This window comes from Gopherus flavomarginatus, chromosome 3 (genome assembly GCF_025201925.1).
Source record: "Gopherus flavomarginatus isolate rGopFla2 chromosome 3, rGopFla2.mat.asm, whole genome shotgun sequence".
Taxonomy (NCBI): Eukaryota; Metazoa; Chordata; order Testudines; family Testudinidae; genus Gopherus; species Gopherus flavomarginatus.
Genome location: NC_066619.1, coordinates 75850204 through 75868084, shown reverse-complemented (window position 1 = coordinate 75868084; position 17881 = coordinate 75850204). Strand labels below are relative to the sequence as shown.

Genomic DNA, 17881 nt, shown 5'->3' with positions numbered 1-17881 from the left:
GCAAATGTGCTGAAAGTCCCTCAATTTAGCACTAGGGGGTGCTACTGTAACAAACCATCTTATCAAGTCATAAAGCATGCCCTTTGAACACACAGGCTTTCTATGTAAACATATACAAACATAATGAAAAATGCAGATTAGATGTCTGCTAATGGAAGAGCCTACATTAGGAAATAGCTGCTGTGTGGATATTCCCCATATTATGCAGTATGGATAAAAGCATTTTTACTTGTCTTTTCTGTTGTATAATTTATCAGCCTCTGATTAGTTTCAGTTCATGCCCTGGGAAAAAGTAATTTTCTGCTTTTAATTGTCATTCTCACTACATCAGTTTCATGTGACAATAATACGATAAGGGAAATGTATGTCACACCCTACTGGGTGAGTGTAGACCTAATCTTAGAGGAGTAGAGGGATTCATTCCTCTAATTCAGGAGAAATACACAACAGAGGATACTGAAAGTCTAGTTAGTCAAACAGATGTTCCCAACATTTATTCAGTCCTATGGAAGCTCATAGGAAATGAAAAATAGCAAATTCTGTAATGTTAATTAGTCCATAAGGACCTGTGACACAGAGGCCCATTGGCGGTTGTCATAACTTTCCTACTCAGATCTGAACCTTAGAGTTCAGAACATGAGAAGCTAGCATGACACCTCCAAACTTAATTACCAGCTTGGATCTGATATCGCTGCCACCAGCCAGAAGATCAGTGTCTGGCTCACTCTGGTCTCCCCAAAACCTTCCCTGGGGAACCCCAAGACTCAGATGCCCTGAGTCTCACCACAAAGGGAAATAACCCACTTCCCTTCTCCCTCTTTACCTCCTCCCAGATTTCCCCACCCTGGGTACTCTAGGAAATCCCCTGCTTCAAGTCCTTGAAACACAAGTACCGAGAGATCAATCTCTCTCTCTCTCCCCTCACCCAGAGGGTATGCAAAGTCAGGCTTAGTAAATCTAACGCAAAGAGATTCTCTCTTCCCCCCTGTCTTCTTCCTCCCACCAATTCCCTGGTGAGCTGCAGACTCAATCCCCTTGAGCCCCCACCAAAAAAAAAATCCACAGGTCTTAAAAAGAAAGCTTTATATAAAAAGAAAGAATAAGACACAAAATGGTCTCTGTATCAAGGTGACAATATACAGGGTCAATAGCTTAAAAAAAAATGAATAAACAGCCTTATCCAAAAAGAATACAGTTTAACACATTCCAGCAACTACACACATGTAAATACAAAAAAAAAGCAATATAAACCTATTGTCTTACTATCCTTGTACTTACAACTTGGAAACAGAAGATTAGAAAGCCTGGAGATAGAAAGATCACTCTCAGAGCTGAGAAAGAGAACAGGCCAAGACAAAGAACTTACACCCAAAACTTCCCTCCACCCAGATTTGAAAAAGTCTTGTATTCCTGATTGGTCCTCTGGTCAGGTGTTCTTTGTTACCCCTTTCCAGGTGAAACAGACATTAACCCTTAGCTATCTGTTTATGACAGTGGTTCACTACTCTGTAAGCAGCTCTTGTCAGGCCTGACATACTCACTATACCTAACACATTACTGTCATAATATATATCCCAAAGATGGCATGTAATAGATATTGGGAAAAGTAATAATATCTGCTAATATGATGTTGTGATGTTTGTACGGGGTGCGTACAAAGTCATAGGTGTGTTCTAGAATCAAGTTCTTAAAATTAAGCAGTTTGCCTTAGATAAAGGAATGGGTATATATTTGTTTGACCAGCCTGGTCATCAGGCAGAGACAATGAAGGTACTTTTCTATGCAAGGTAAAGCAATCCAACTAGTGAGTGGGGGAGATAGCCTCTAACATATAAAGACAGGAGTCTGAACCTAAAGTAATTGAATCAACTGATTGCGTACAATGTTACTGTATTATAGAAGTGTATAAGGTAAAGTCTTTTTTATGAAAGCCTGTGACACACTGATGATTAATAATAAAGTGAAATCTGTGCATTAACATTGTATGAGGAATTATGGATACTTACTGATATTATGCTTTAAAGACTGTGAACAAACACAGGAAGAAACAGATCTTATCCTAGACAGCGATCTACCTGTCTCCAACGTAAATGACACAAAATGGAATCAAAACAATGGAAACCCTGTTTACAGACAAATCAGCAGGGAAATGGGAAGTCAGCAGGAAGGGAAGAACAGCAGGAAGCCTTCCTGGCTCTTGAAACAGACTGTTGAATGTTGCGGTGATATAAGGTGGGCAAAAAGACAGTTGAATGCTCCATTACTTGGGGAGGGGGGGTCAAGTGGATGGAGCTTTTGAAATCGCAGAATGTTGGACTCTTAAGCAAAGAGCCTTGAAGTCTCTCGGAACTATGTTTAGGTAAGAAACATGCTGAGGCTGTGATTGTAGCTTGTTGAAATTTAAGGTTTTTTTGGTTTGTTTCAGAAGTGTATTTTACTCTTACTTGCTTGTCTTTATTCCTTGTACATGAACTCACTTAAAACAGATATCTTTTTGATTAAATCAGATTGGTTTGTTTTTTTTTACTTTTAATCTAAACAATTCAAACACAGTAATGGGTTGGAAGTGACTGTTAACTCTACTTAAAATAATCATTGCTTTTGTCTCTTTAAAGGAGCAACGAACATTATTATTTCTCTGAGTGTTCCAGGAGAGGGCTGGACACATCAAGGCAGACAGAGACTGTGATGGGGTTGCCCTGGGAGTAGTAATCAATGCTGGTGATGACTTGGGGGGTGAGCTGTTGTATCAGAGTGCTGAACCATGGCTGCACAGCACACAGACGCTCAGAACACTGTTTTTGTCTGCTGGCTCTTGGTGTCTGGGCTGCGAGCCAGAGTTGTGCAGAGCATTTCAGTCACCCAGGGTTACAGGCAGGTGGTGACCCAATCTCTCACTGGTCTTGGTTGAACCCCAGTACGTTACAGGTTCTGTCTAAGCTATGCCACTTAAATTAATGGAGTTACGCAGATTAAAAATGGGTGAGGGGTGAGAAGATAACTTTGTAAGTACAGCTCTAGTTTTATAACAAGGTTGCACCATCTTCATTAGACCTGGGTATAACAAATACTGCTGAGTTGCGTCCACACAGGAGTTATTTTCACAATACAGCTATATGTCATCTATGTTTCTGCATCCACACTTAAATGCCTTTATATCAATGGATTCTGGGAAAATCTTGGTAGCTGCTTCAGCAGAAGAAGAGAGTCTCGGGGAGTGCACAGAGTGGCACCAGATGCATGTTGGGCAATGGACTCTAGGACATCCCGCTGAACAGAAAGCTGAGAGGAAGGTGGATCGGCTAACCTAATATGCAAATATGGTTAGAGAAGGGCCTGTCTGACCAACAAAATAATTGTTATGGCTTCGTTATAGGAAGACAGCCATGTAGCAGTCTAAGGCCTTGTCTACATTGCCACATTACAGCACTGAAACTTTCTCACTCGGGGTGTGAAAAACACTCCCTCTCCCGAAGCAATGCAAGTTTCAGTGCTATAAAATGGCAGTGTAGACAATGTACCAGCGCTGGAAGCCATGTTCTCAGTACTGGGAGCTACTCCCCTGTGGGTGTGGTGGTTTTTTTTTTTTACAGGGTTTGGGAGAGCTCTCCTGGCGCTGGTGCCAGGACTACACAGCCGTGATAGCCTTTTAATGTTGGTAGTGAAGACAGACCCTAATTCACTGCTAAGGATGATGGGGTTAGCTACCATATTAACATGTTTAGACTTGGATGTGTTGCTTAATGGTTAAAAAGTTAAAAATTATAGAGTAGGCTGACTTTCTTCAGAATATAGACATCCATTTGAGAAACTGAAGTCTTCGGTTCTTGGGTTTGAAGATAACCTTTGTATATGTCGATGTACTGTTAGAGCTGTGTGAATTTTTTTTAGCAGATTAGTTTATTTGCCAAAAATGCATTTTTGGGTTGAATTTTGTGAATAATTTTGGCCAATTAAAAATGGAGACATTGTGAAAAAATGAAAATATTTCATTTTGACACCTTCAAAATTAAGTGTGGGTTTTTTGTTTTGAAATAATGTTTTGTTTCAAAATTTAGATATACTTAGCAGCAGCAACAAAAAACCCGTAACAGGATGAAAGTGAAGCAACATTTTTTTTATTTTACTGAGAAACCAAATAATTGTCAGTTTTGATCAGATTTTCATGAAGCTGAAAAATCAGGTGTTTGTGCCTAGCTTTGTCTACTGTTGCCCCTTTAAAGCACTGTTGCAGAAAACTGTCTCCAATTAAATGATAGCCTCAGAAAAAGGTTTCAAGTCTGTACTCCCGTGTTCAGCTCAATGAAGTAATTACTTCAGAACAGAAGGCCTGAAATAAATGTATCTGCATTGCTACATTATGTTGCAAAACCAAGCACTGTACTTGTGCTTGCACAAATGGTTGAAATACCCATGGAATCTTTGCCACTGATTTGGTGGTGGTGTCAATTGTTGAGCTTTTTTTCCTTAACTTGAATCATAGTGTATTCTATTTTATTATCCCCACTGGACTTTTAACATCTCTCATGAGATCTGTGATAAAAATAATCCAGTGTATTTATCTTGCTTGTGCCTACTTTTAAGCTTCTGAGGCACAGATGAGGAACTATAACACTGGCAAGGTAAAACTTCAATTTAATGTCTCAATCTTAACGGTTTGATCTTAATGGCTGAGCTTAAAAACCATTGCTACCGCCCCCGGGAGGGCATGGATCAATGTTTGTCGCACTCCCTATCGATATCTTGCCCAAGCTTGGGAAGCTAATGATCCAACCAGCGGATAAAATTACAGTATGAATCCTGTCATGTGCCACTCGAGGCATGTTATGCATATGCTAAGAAGAAGACTACTACCCCTTATTCAGCAAGTTTAAGGCTCCGTTAACTCTCTGGCATCAGGCTTGTCAATAAGCCAACTATCTTGCCAGGCTGTAGATGCATGAAAATGTCAAAAATATCAGGCTCATTAGTTCTTGGCTTCACTGCCAATTTTATTTTTCTGAGTCCAGGTCTCTGTAACGACTCTAGTGGTACATAAGCTAAACTCCAGTGTTTTATTCTTTCTTATTAGTTAAAATTGGCTGCATTTTCCCAACTTTCATTATAATATGAATGTAATCCAAAATTTTGGAAGTCTGGTCTCCTATTGATTTGTATGGACTTTATGTTGTTAATTTCCATTATTAATGAGAGCTATACACACAAAGCCTGTCCTCTTCAATGGGTTAATACAATCCAGAAGTCCATTCTTTATGTTCAGTATCCTTTTCTCCTTATTGCCTTTTTTCTGTCTACCGCTAATCTGGGTAGTGGAAGTGAGATGCTTTAAAACAAACATATTTAGAACAGTCTTGTAAAATTGTCATGAACCATTACAGCCAAATCTACTGGCCTCCCTTTATTGTAATGATTACTTATTTTACTTGCCTGTAAGAACAGTTATTTACCCTGGAGAATTAGAGTAGAATATTGGAGGCCCCAATTAATACAGAGGCTAGGGTAATGGGCACTATACAAAGTCTAAAGTAGGGTCTCCTTGCATAAGTTACAGTGTATTAAATATGTGATTAATCTACCATATCTAGCTGCAACTCTACTTTATGTGTTATTTAGGCCCTTGCTTTTAGGTTCTCACATATGTGAAAATATTAAGAGTTTTTAGGGTTAAATTTAACAGCCTCCTACCAAACATCCTAATGTCAAAATTCAGACTGTCATCTTCTCACCTCTTCTCTCCCCCAATTTCTTTAAACATTTTTCCATGTGACTGGACGTCTCTTTGGAGAAATTATCAATTCCTAAATAAAATCCAACCCAGTCCACTGCAAAACTTTAATTCTACAAATAAAAATGTTTCCTAAATATTGGAAATTGCTATCACATTGTTTCCTTGGATTTCTTCAAAACTAAATTTAACACACATGCATGTGTGTGCAAAAACAGAATACCTATTTAAAAAGAATGCATAGAGTATGAAATGCTAATAAAAAGGAAATTCAATAATGATTTGTAAATTATTATTAAACAGTAAACATGGTTACACATCTTTGTTTTGTTCTTTGCAGGAAGAGTGCACTTTGTCTCCTTTTTGTTTTCAAGCCGTATCCTAGCTGGCTTAATTCCACCCCACACCTGCACCCCCCCCAAAAAGGCGGGGGAAGGTGGAGAAAAGAGTATTGCTGTCCTTAAACAGAACTCTGCGTTTGTCAGGAAATAAAATTACTTCTTCCAGGCCTTCATGCACAAATATGTGATCTTTCTTGTCCTGTTTGGGCTTAAATCTGAAAACATTGATACTTAATAATCTTTCAAAGGGGTAGCTGTGTTAGTCTGGATCTGTAAAAAGTGGCAGAGTCCTGTGGCACCCTATAGACTAACAGAAGTATTGGAGCATAAGCTTTCGTGGGTGAACACCCACTTCATCATATGCATGTATTCACCCATGAAAGCTTATGCTCTAATACTTCTGTTAGTCTATAAGGTGCCACAGGACTCTATTGCCTTTTAATAATATTTGTAAGTAATGCTTTCAGATGTTTTGCTACAGTAGTTCATATTGAGATTAGTTCAGTTGAGACTGAAAATATTAACATCTGATGGCTGTTTGGTGCTATCTGGGAAATGAATTTGCAGTGTCAGTCCACTTTCTATTGGACAGAGGTCAACAGAAAATCCAAGATCAAAATTGGCACTAATTGACACCCTTGTTTGTAGTCTTCAGAGGCCATAAGTATGAATGCACACAGAATCTGAATGAACAGTCCTTTTATGTTTTAGATTTGGACATTTTAGGCTAGATTTTTGGAAGAGCTCAGTACATTGGGGCGGAGCTTATTTCAAATGTGCTGAATTACTTTGAAAATCTAGCCGTATCCTACAGGAAACTGTTGTGTGCTGAGTGCTTTTGAAAATCTGGTTCCAATTGTGGGTCCTGAGCATTTGCAAATCTGGCCCTTTGTATTAGAATGGTTGCACAGGTAAATTGTTCTATAGCAGAAATGTAGCAACATTTTTTACTTGACGTACTGATTCTTTCCTTGACGTGTAATGTCAATCTACTTAATTGGCCAATTTTATTTTCATTACGCTGGCATTGATTCAGAATTAACTTTATTGAAGTCTATGGAGTTACTCTGATTTTCACTGATATAACTAAACACAAAATTTTGTCCAAGATTTTGATGACTTATTTAAATTATTTCACTATGCCTTTGCCTGGAACTGTGTGGCTCAAGATGTGTGTTTAAAGTTAATACAACACTTAAATGCTAGTCACTGATTCAAATGTACTGGGTTGATATAGTTCCAAATGTGATGCTATAAGAAGATGCCATCCAGACTTCTGACCAGGACTTTGGAGCAATTACATAATCATCAGGTTTCTTCCTTATCTCAATATCAGGTCTGTGTGCTCTGATTCAGGACACTTCAAATGAGCTGGAATATGCAAAAATTAAGCCTCTATTGATAGCCTAGTGGTTTGTCTCTGTGTAGGGCATGTAGATAGTACCAGCTTAATAATCAGAACTTGACCTTTCTGTCCGGTGACCAGACATCCCGTTTTTTGAGGGACAGTCCCGTATTTAAGCCCTCTGGCAGGTGTCCCAGCTTTTTTAAAAAATTGTCCTGTATTTTCTGTCTTCCTCTCCAATCAGTACTGGCAGTTCCTGCTGTTGGCCAGATCCCTGCTCACCAGCCACCCGCCTGCCATCAGTGAGTGGGAAGAGTCCAGTGGCCGACGATGGGGGTGGGTGTGCAAGGCAGGTGGTGGGGCAAAGATGCAGCACGCAGGGCAGACCGCTTCCCATGCTGGTCTGTCAGCGCTGCCCTGCTGCGGGTCAGCTCTTGTCCAGCAGGGCCTTGTCATGTTTCCGGCTAGCACTGGCTGTGAGCTGCGGTGGCTGGTGAGTGTGGGTCCATTTCCCCCCCAGGCAGGGCACATCCATTTCCCAGCGCTGTGTGGAGAACCCAGCCCCTGGTCAAAGTGCTGAGTTCACCAACAGCTTGGCTGGTAGGCTCCTTCCTTCCTCCACTGCCTCCAGCTGGGCCAGCATCCCAGGAAAGCCCAGGGCACTGGCCAGGAGGAGCCTGGGCCCTGCAGGTGCAAACTCCCACAAGAGCTGGCACGGGAAGCCTCTTTTTTTCTCTTCCCCCTCAGCTAAACTTTGGAGTGGTGGAGGGGAAAGCAATTTTCAACATGTTCATGCCCTGACCCTGCAGTCTCCACAGCAGCCACTGCCTTCCCCTCCCCTCCCCGGGTCCTGCCTGCAGGAGCGCAGGGCTGCTCCAACCCCTAGGCACTCTCCTCTGCTGAGCCACCTCTGGCCATGTTTGCTGAAGCCCCTGCAGGTAGGTTCACTGGGCTGTGGTGCACGATGCATCATTAGGGCTTAACCCCTTCCTGCCCGGGACAGGAGGAGGCTGGGTTATATCCATGGCCAGCAGCAGCCTGGAGGTGTTAGCTGCCTTTCGACACTGTGCGGGCAGGAAAGGACAACCTGCTTCTAGCCACTGGGGAGTGGAGGGTGGAAAAGAGGAGCTCTGAAAAAATACAGGCCAGGTCGTCTCTCCTTCCCTCTCCTCCCCTGTGACTGGAAGCAGCTCCTGTCCCTTCCCTCCTACACAATGCTGAAAGGCTGCTGTTGGCGGCCACATTATGTTGTGAACCCTGACAGAAATCAACGGGGAAGGGGGAGAGATGTGACCCTACATGTCCCCCGCCAACGTGTTGCTTCAGGAAGATATGGTGTCAAGTACCAGGAGAGTTGGGTCCATCCCGGAGGCCCAGCCCAGGCATGGAAAGCGAAGAGGGCCACCTTATAGTAGCTCCATCTAGGTTGTATTTCCCTAGTTTGTTTATGAGATGGTTATACAAGACAATATCAGAAGCCATACTAAAGTCAAGATATACTTCATCTTCTGCTTCCCCCTTATCCACAAGGCTTGTTACCCTGTCAAAGAAAGCTATTAGGTTGGTTTGACACAATTTGTTCTTGACAAATCCATACTCACTGTTATTTATCACCCTATTGTTTTCTAGGTGTTTTGAAAATTTATTGCTTAATTTATTTGCTCCATTATTTGTTTTCCGGGTACAGAAGTTAAGCTGACTAGTCTATAATTCCCCAGGTTGTCCTTAATTCCCTTTTTATAGATTGACACTATATTTGCCCTTTTCCAGTTGTCTGGAATTTCTCCCATCTTCCATAACTTTTCAAAGATAATTGCTAATGCCTTAAATATCTCCTCAGTCATCTCCTTGAGTATTCTAGGATGTGTTTCATCAGGCCCTGCTGACTTGAAGACCTCTAACTTGTCTAAGTAATTATTAACTTGTTCTTTCCCTCTCTTAGCCTCTCATCCTACCTCAGTTTCACTGGTATTCTCTCTGTTAGATGTCTAATCTCTACTAAACTTTTTGGTGAAAATGGAAACAAAGTAATTTAGCACTTCTGCCATTTCCACATTCTCTTTTATTGTTTTTCCCCCCTCCATTGAGTAAAGGGTCTTCCTTGTCCTTGGTTTTCCTCTTGCTTCTAATGTAGTTGTAGAATGTTTTCTTGTTACCCTTTATGTCTCTATCTAGTTGAATCTCATTTTGTGCCTTGGCCTTTCTAATTTTGTCCCTACATATGTGTTATATATTTATATTCATCCTTTGTAATTTGACCAAGTTTCCATTTTTTGTAGAACTCATTTTTCAGTTTCAGATAATTGAAGATCTTCTGGTTAAGTCAGGGCGATCTCTTGCCGTACTTCCCATCTTTCCTGTGCAGTGGGATAGTTTGCTCTTGTGCCCATGTCTCATTGAAAAACTGCCAACCCCCTTCAACTGTTCTTCCCTTTAGGGCTTGTCTATACTTCGTGCTAGTGGGTCTGGTGAAGACGTGATGAGTTGATGGGGAAAGTGCTCTCCTGTCGACTTCAGTACTCCACCTCCCCAAGAGGCGGAAGGTAAGTTGGTGGGAGAATCTCTCTCGCCAACATAGCATGGTTTAGACACCGCATTAAGGCGATGTAAGCTATGTCGCTCAGGGGGTGATTTTTTTCACATCCATGAGTGACATAATTTACATCAACTTAAGTCTTAAGTGGCAGTGTAGACCAGGCTTCACATGCTTCCCATGGGATCTTACCTACCAATTCCCTGAGTTTGCTAAAGTCTGCCTGCTTGAAATCCATTATCTTGATTGTGCTGTTTTTCTTCCTACCATTCCTTAGAATCATGAAGTGGTCCACTGCCTGAAGTCTCTGTCCATTTACTGTGATGGACGGTTCTGAGTGCGGAGAGTGGGGAGCTGGCTGGTGCATGACCTCAGTCGTCTTGATGTTAATGGTGAGACCGAAGTTGTTGCGTGCAGATGAAAACTTGTCCATACTGGCTTGCATTTCTGGCTCTGTACTAGCATTCAGAGCACAATCATCGGCAAAGAGAAAGTCTCGAAGTACAATTTCCTTCACCTTGGTAATGGCACGCAGTCGCCTCAGATTGAATAGTTTCCCGTCAGTTCTGTACTTCAGGCCTAGTCCTTCAGTACAGTGTTGAAAGGCATCAGTCAGAGTGGCAGAGAATATCATGCTGAACAAAGTGGGTACTAAAACACACCCTTGCTTGACACCGTTGGACAGAGACTTCAGGCAGAAGACCACTTCAGGCAGTGGACCATTTCACATACCTGGGTAGTACCCTTTCCCGAGCAGTGTCAATCGATGATGAAGTAAACTACCGAATTGCTAAAGCCAGCTCTGCATTTGGCCGATTGCGCTCCAACATCTGGGGACGTCAAGGGATCAGCCTACCAATGACACTGAAGGTCTACCGAGCAGCGTTGCGGTCCAACTCTGCTGTACGCCTGGGAGATGTGGACTGTCTATCGGAGTCATGCACGAAGGCTCAATCACTTCCACATTTCCGGTCTGTGAGAGCTTCTAAAAATCAGATGGCAGGACAAAGTGCCCGATACTGAAGTCCTTACCAGAGCCAGTCTGCCGTCAGTTCACACACTGCTGATGGGAGCCCAGACCAGATGGGCCAGACATGTCGTGAGAATGTCAGAAGAGCGCATTCCTAAACAGCTCTTCTACAGAGAACTCAGCCAGGGAAAGCGCTCCCATGGAGGACAAAAGAAGCGGTTCAAGGACATGCTGAAGACCTCTTTGAAATCCCTCAAGATCAACACCGCCACATGGGAAACCCTCGCACTGAACCGTCCAGCATGGCGCAGCCTCATTCACACAGGCAGTAATATCTCTGAGGCGAGGCGCACTGCTGAGGCTGAAAGAAAGTGTGAGTTACGCAAGTACAGGGCTGCCTGCACATCATCGACAGTGCCATCACATGTCTACCCGACGTGTGACAGGACGTTCCACGCCCGAATCGGACTGATCAGTCATCTTCGGACGCACAGAGCCCGGTCATCGAATGAATGAGTTGTTGAGGTCTTCATCGACAACGATGGACAAACATCATCAGAATCATGAACTCTACCATGTCATAATCACTTTCACTTAAGCTGCCTTCCACTTTCAGATTCTCAGCTAGTTCTTCCCTATTTGTCAAAATCAAAGCTAGAACAGTCTCTCCCCTATTAACTTTCTCCACCTTCAGAAATAAAAAACTGTCTCCAATGCATTCCAAGAACTTGTTGCATAATATGTGTCTGTAAACAGGTTGGGACTCACCACCTGGCGCCTCCTGCTGGTAACTCTGGGAATTAGCTCGATTCCAGTGGAGTGCCCCCTCCTGGTGGTGTCCTGTCCGTTTTTCTGCCCTCGGTTGGCGTTTCTGGACCCACGTTGCTCCCTGCTCGGTGGCGTCCTCTTCGAGGCCACTGCCCTCTGGCAGTGCCCCTTAGTCCATCTACACCCCCTTCCGGGGATCAATCATCAGCAGTCCTCCATTCCAGCCGCATGTGCAACCACACCCCCTACAGTCTAATCCCTCTTGGCAGGGATCTGGCGTGGTCTATAATGGCCGCTCCCTACGGCGTATGGCTGGATGTACTGCAAGGAGGAAGGGGCGGGGACCCAGGCCCGCCCTCTACTCTGGGTCCTGGCCCAGGGACCCTCTGGCATCAGCCTTGCTGTCCTCTTTCTTCCCCTCCTCTGTCTGTTTCCCTGGGCCGCTTCCCCTGCGGCCCCTTGCACCTGCTAGGCCCTTCCCCTCAGGGCCTGCAGCCTGGCGGCTATGGGCTAGAGCCTTCTAGCCTCCCTGAGCCTGCCCAGCACTGCTCTGTCCACAGTGCTAGTCTCCCCCTTGGAGACTGACCTTCCCCTGTCAAAGGCCAGGGGCAGACTGACTGCTCCTGCTCTGGACAGCCTTTATATATTGGTGAGCCCGGCCCTGATTGGCTCCCTCCAATCTGGGCCCTGATTGGCTCCCCATTAGCCCTTTTCTGATTGGCTCCTGGGCTGCGCAGGCTCCCTTGCCTGCCACAACCTATCCTCCCAGGGAGTGGGGCAGTCGGCCCCACTACAGTGTCCTACTGGGTTATGTTCCCAACAGATATCTAGGTAGCTGAGTTACTGCATTACTGTCAAGTGCTGTGCTTTGGATGACTTTGTTAGTTTTAAAAAGTCTCATCCGCCTCTTCTTCATGATTAGGTGGTCTGTAGTAGACCCCTACGTGACCACCCTTGTTTTTTACCCCTTTTGTCCTTACCAAAAGACATTCCACAAGTCTGTCCCCTATTTCCATCCCAACCTTAGTCCAAATGTATATATTTTAATATATAAGGTAACACCTCCTCCCTTTTCCCCCTGCCTGTCCTTTGTGAGCAAGCTGTATCCTTCTGTACCAATATTCTAGTCATCCTACCAAGTCTCTGTGATGCCAACTGTGTCATAATTATGTTTATTAACTAGCATTTCAAGTTCTTCCTGCTTATTACCTATACTTCTCACATCTAAGATACTGATCTGATTTCTCTCCCCCTCCCCCGCCCTGTTCTCTCTTGTCTCTCCCTTATCCTGCTATAACGGCCCATGCTCCTCTCAGATTCCAAGCCTTCATAACATAAAACAGTCGTTTGTTGATCCAGCCAAAATATTGTCAGTGTTAGGTCCCCTGACCAGTTTGTTTGATTTTAGACAGGGAGAGCCTTCCTCCCTTGTTGCAGCCTTACCCAGACATGACCTTCGAAAGAAGTAACTAGCAGTTTTTATCTAGTCTACTGGGACCTGACTGGTCTCTGCCTTCTCCTGGCCATCTAGTTCCAAGTCTCGCTACTTCTGCTAGCACCAGATCCCGGGAGGCCTCTTCTAAAAAGACTACTTTGAGTGCAGTGTATGAAGGAGGGCCTCCAGTAAGGGGCAGCAAATGTCTGCTATGTCTTATTGCAGCAATGTACAGCTTCTGATCATGGATTAATTAATTCACTAATTGTATCAATAAATATAAAAACTTCATTAGCAATACTTAAAATATCTTTTAAATATGATTGTTTTGCAGCTCAATTACATATCATTTATTTGCAAATAACATTTTTCATATATTACTGCATTTAAAGAGAAAACATTCTGTAATGTCACTTTCTTCAGAAAAATATCTATGATATATTCCACAGGCTACAGTATAGAAAGATTGAATGCTTCTGCTTCAGTATTATTTAACTTTTCATAGGAAGCAAAACTCAACTTGCTTCTGATTTTCCATAGCAGACATTATGTTTGGAACCAAGTATAATAGGAAATGTTTTGAAAATTGTACTCAGTATGCTATACATCTGTCCCTACATAAACTCTACAGTCAGCTTTAAAAAGAAACTTGTAATCACTACAAAGGTTTACATGATACAGAAAAGTGTCTTTAACATAATTATTTATATCTGGAAAATTATTTACAAGGAGGTAATAGGTAACATTTCTGTTTTAATATTTCTATTGATATTAACTGTGCCTTTGCCATATCAGCTAAAGAGTTTGATTCTCCACTGCACCCAAACAGAGTTTGGGTGTAGCAGAGAGATGGGCTGACAAGGGCAGCGGGCAGCTTTAGCTTGTGCTTCTGATTAAACATCCCTCAACTTGGGATCTATCACCAGTGGGAAATGGGGCCATTGCAGAGCCTCCCTCTGTCTCTACCATGCTCTCTGCCTTCTCTTCTGCACATTGAGGTCCCCTGAATCTCCCTGCCCTGGTTGTCAGAGTTCTGAGAAAGGAGGTGGTGATAGCAGCTGGTGGAGAGTCACTCTACAGAGGGAAAAGGAGGAATTTTCAAAGGCAATGCTCTGGTCTCTTTACATAAGATACAAAGTGAGTTTCATAGATCAGAGAATCTGGCCCAAAATGTATAAGTAGTCCAATTAGTTGGGTCATCTAAAAATAACACTTAAATAATGGGTATTGCAAATATTTAGATTACAATGTTAGATGTTTATACTGAAAGGCCAGGAAGAAACTGGCTATCATATTGCAAAATAGATACGGTGCTTGATTTACACAGATAATGAGTTTCTTACTAGAGATATGTATCTTCACAGTCATTTAAGGATATAATACAAAACTAATTGAAGTCAATAGGAGTCTTTCCTTTTGACTTCAAATGGTTTTGTATCAAACCGTAAATATTATAATAGTGTTTCAAATAGTTAATAGAAACCCTGCGTAGACAGCCTGATCCTGAACTGCTGCAGTTTGTGGGAGCTTTGCCATTGATTTCAGTGAGCGTAAGATCAAGACCTAAAGATCTTGCAATTCAAGGATCAAATGGTGCTTTCCATTTTTAAATCAAATCAACTTTAGTGAGTTTTTTTTACCTGAGCAGAGTGTTGTATCTAGCGCAAAATAAGCATAAGCAGAGACCATGCAGTGCAGCAAAAATACAGAAAGGTACTTGTGATCATTAGAGCTGTAATGCTTTTCAGAAAAGAAGGATTTTTAGAAGCTATTCAAAGGAGGAAAGGGAGGGCTTTTGGCATAGACTTAATTGGAAGGCTATTCCAAGAGTACAGTATGTTCTTTATTTATGGCTTTAAACCACATTTTATCACTTTTGATGTTATCTGGGAATTCAGCTTCTTTAAATCAATTGGTGTGAGTAAATTTGAGGGGAACGAGATGCCTTGAAAAAACTAAAGCCACAATAATTGCTTCAAACAAGGCAGTTAAAAAAAAATGAACAAAAAAAAAAAAACAACAAAACTCCCAACCTACCTATATTCATAATTTAGTTAAGCAGTAAGACATGTCAGAGTTGTACTTTACTGGACTATTGCTGCATCCTGAGAAATGGTGATATCCTAGTATTACACACACATGGCAGTGTTTTGAGGTATAAAATATTCTTATAGGGTACTGCCTGCATTTGAAGGAAGTGAAGGGCAACTGTATGTGGCAAAACTGGCAAGAGGAATAACTCCAATGACAAATCCTCTGAGGGAATTATTGTCATCAGTTCATGAGGGGTGTATGGTTATACTAACCCACAGAATGAGCAGCAGGCCGTATCTCAGCCACACAGATCCACAGAAGGCCAAGGCCATCTGTGCAGAGGCACTGACAAGGATACTGCTCCTTGTCAGTATAGCTCCAAAGTTGTCATACACACTACCAGGCACTCCTTCAGAATACAGATGCCCTGGGCTTCTCGGGGTTGCCTACCATGGAAAGAGGACTAGGTAATACAGCATCAGACAAGGTGAAGGTGAAACAGTCATTCAGGTTTTTCAGCACAGCAGCCCATGGGGCATTGAGAAGGGCCTGCCTCATACGCCAGCTGCCAACTGTGCTGGGACACAAGAATATCAATAATAGTTTGTTAAATGTGAAATTGTCATAGCAAAATTGAGGACTGTTGGCAGATAGGGCATAACCATTTGCCAGACTTGTAGACCTAGTTTAAGGTATCAGTAATGGGTTGTTATAGAAAAGTAGTCTTCTACCAAAGGTGGGGCAGATCTTTTGGGGAGAACAGGTTGCCTAATATGGACAATTTTTTTACAGGTTTAATTGTCTTGGGTCCTATCATCTTCTGTTATAACTCTTCTTGCAGTAGTTTTCCCTCTTGTACCTCAGATTGTATGGAGTTGAAATATGGCATACAGGTTGTCCATCAGCCTTAAGGCGATGATTATTTAGAAAAAAAAGTGGTTAAATGTCTGGCTTTTATCATCTCTATTTACTTATCCAGAAATATTTTCTAACAGTATTGCTCAAGAGAATGGAGGGGGAAAGCTGTAGCAGATTAAGCTAACTCTTGTGTGCACTGGGGATGCAGTCCCCACCATTTTAAAGGGCCTCTACACTTTTGGCTGAAGGAAGAGGTGTAGCACCTTCTGTCTCTGAGCTAGCTGGTTGTAGTTGTAAGGAGTCAACACTGGGAGTGTGAGAGAAAAGCCCCCCAACATATCTAGCACCCCAAAGAGTTTATAGCTAAAATAAAAGTGCAAAGAAATTTGGTGAGTAGTAAATTCTTGGTGCCAATTGTTGCCATTGTATTCATTTTTTTTAAATCTTGAAAAATGAATGTAGTAGTTAATGTTGGAAAACTGCAGTTGTAGCCTGCAAAATTTAATTTAAAAACAAAATATTTTTATTTGTTTGTGAAAAAGTGCTGAAGCCATAATGCTATTTACCTTCTAAACATAAAAGTAGCAAAAGTAAATTTTTGTTCAGATTTTCCAAAATATATTTGCTCACTGTTTTAAACTCTCCATGCCAAGTCCCAGCATAACATAATCCCTGAATACTGTTTTAATGTGCATTTAATGAGTTTGTATTAGTATAAAGTATGTAAAATGGAAAGGGGTAACTGTATGGATGCTGTCCAGCTTTATCAGGTGTGGTTCGACCTTAAGGTCTGTAGTGTTTTGACTTGGATGGGGAAGAAATTTGTTTCACCTGAATTTGAAGCATTCATCTACATTTGGCCAGTTGCATTTCCTTGAAAATATTGAGTCTGTGGCCTGACCTTGGCCATATGCTTTAGAACATGATGATGTTCCCACTGGTGATGATAGTTCAGAAACATCAGCTTCCTTTTAACATTGCAAATACTGTTTCTAAAACATGTTGTGACACACTTACCTTCACATGGGTTTTTGGCCAGGAAAGTTTACAAATTCAGAATATAAAAACGCAATTATCTTGTTCTTAGGTTGCTCTTTATCATGGGATGAACTGCATGAGTTCATTGTAAATATTAAAACTTGTTAAATGCATATATTCAGAATAAAGCTAACTGTCTACACTTCCAAAGAATCACTTGAGGGGAGATACTGCGACCTGAAGGTATGTACTTATTTGCATCCTCAGAATGGTGCCTGATTTCAACAGCCCTATGGGAATGTTCTGACAAGTTGAAAATTAGGCCTCAGAAGAGCACATCAGTGGCCTGGATATACGTAGATTTTATTTGTGTGAGAAGGGAGATTAGAAGGCGATTGTGAGAAGAGGTTTTAATATGCCAGGCTATTTTATGGCCTTCTTCATCTTCACCTTTATAGCATTCCTGCCCTGTGCCCATGATTCACAGCAGACCTGACACCAGGAAAGGGAAACAGTGCTTGGCTGGTCTTAGCAATGTTGGGAAACACTGTAAACGATAAACTGCACACAACGTATTATGAATAAACAAAATGTATCTTTCAATTTCAACATTAGTTTTTAAAAAACTTTTTACATTTTTAAAATCAACTAGATTAAAAAGCCGTGGGAGTGGCCTTCTGCTTCAGCATGTGAAGAAAATTGGGAGTGACATCATTAGACAATTTCAGAACATTTAACACTTTTACTAGACTTAAATCAGTAAGGTATTGTACTTACTTTGGTGTGGCCTGGGGTTGGTATCACTGCCTGGCATTGCCTTATAATAATTTTCCAGATACTGGAATGCTACAAGGGAAAATGGAGGAAACAACATCTTCAAAGAATTCTGAACCA

General features: G+C 42.0%; 1 protein-coding gene across 2 annotated transcripts in view; it reads left to right on the top strand.

Moving 5' to 3' along the window:
• Positions 1-17881, top strand: part of DTWD2 (DTW domain containing 2) — a 179981-nt gene that overhangs the window by 44757 nt on the left and 117343 nt on the right. The window contains exon 1 of one of the 2 annotated variants that reach the window (XM_050945958.1): positions 9899-9954. The exons of the other annotated variant lie outside the window; for it this stretch is intronic. Coding sequence (XP_050801915.1) covers positions 9899-9954 — 56 coding nt within the window. Of the gene's footprint in view, positions 1-9898; positions 9955-17881 lie in introns of those variants that run through there. 2 annotated transcript variants of the gene reach the window in all.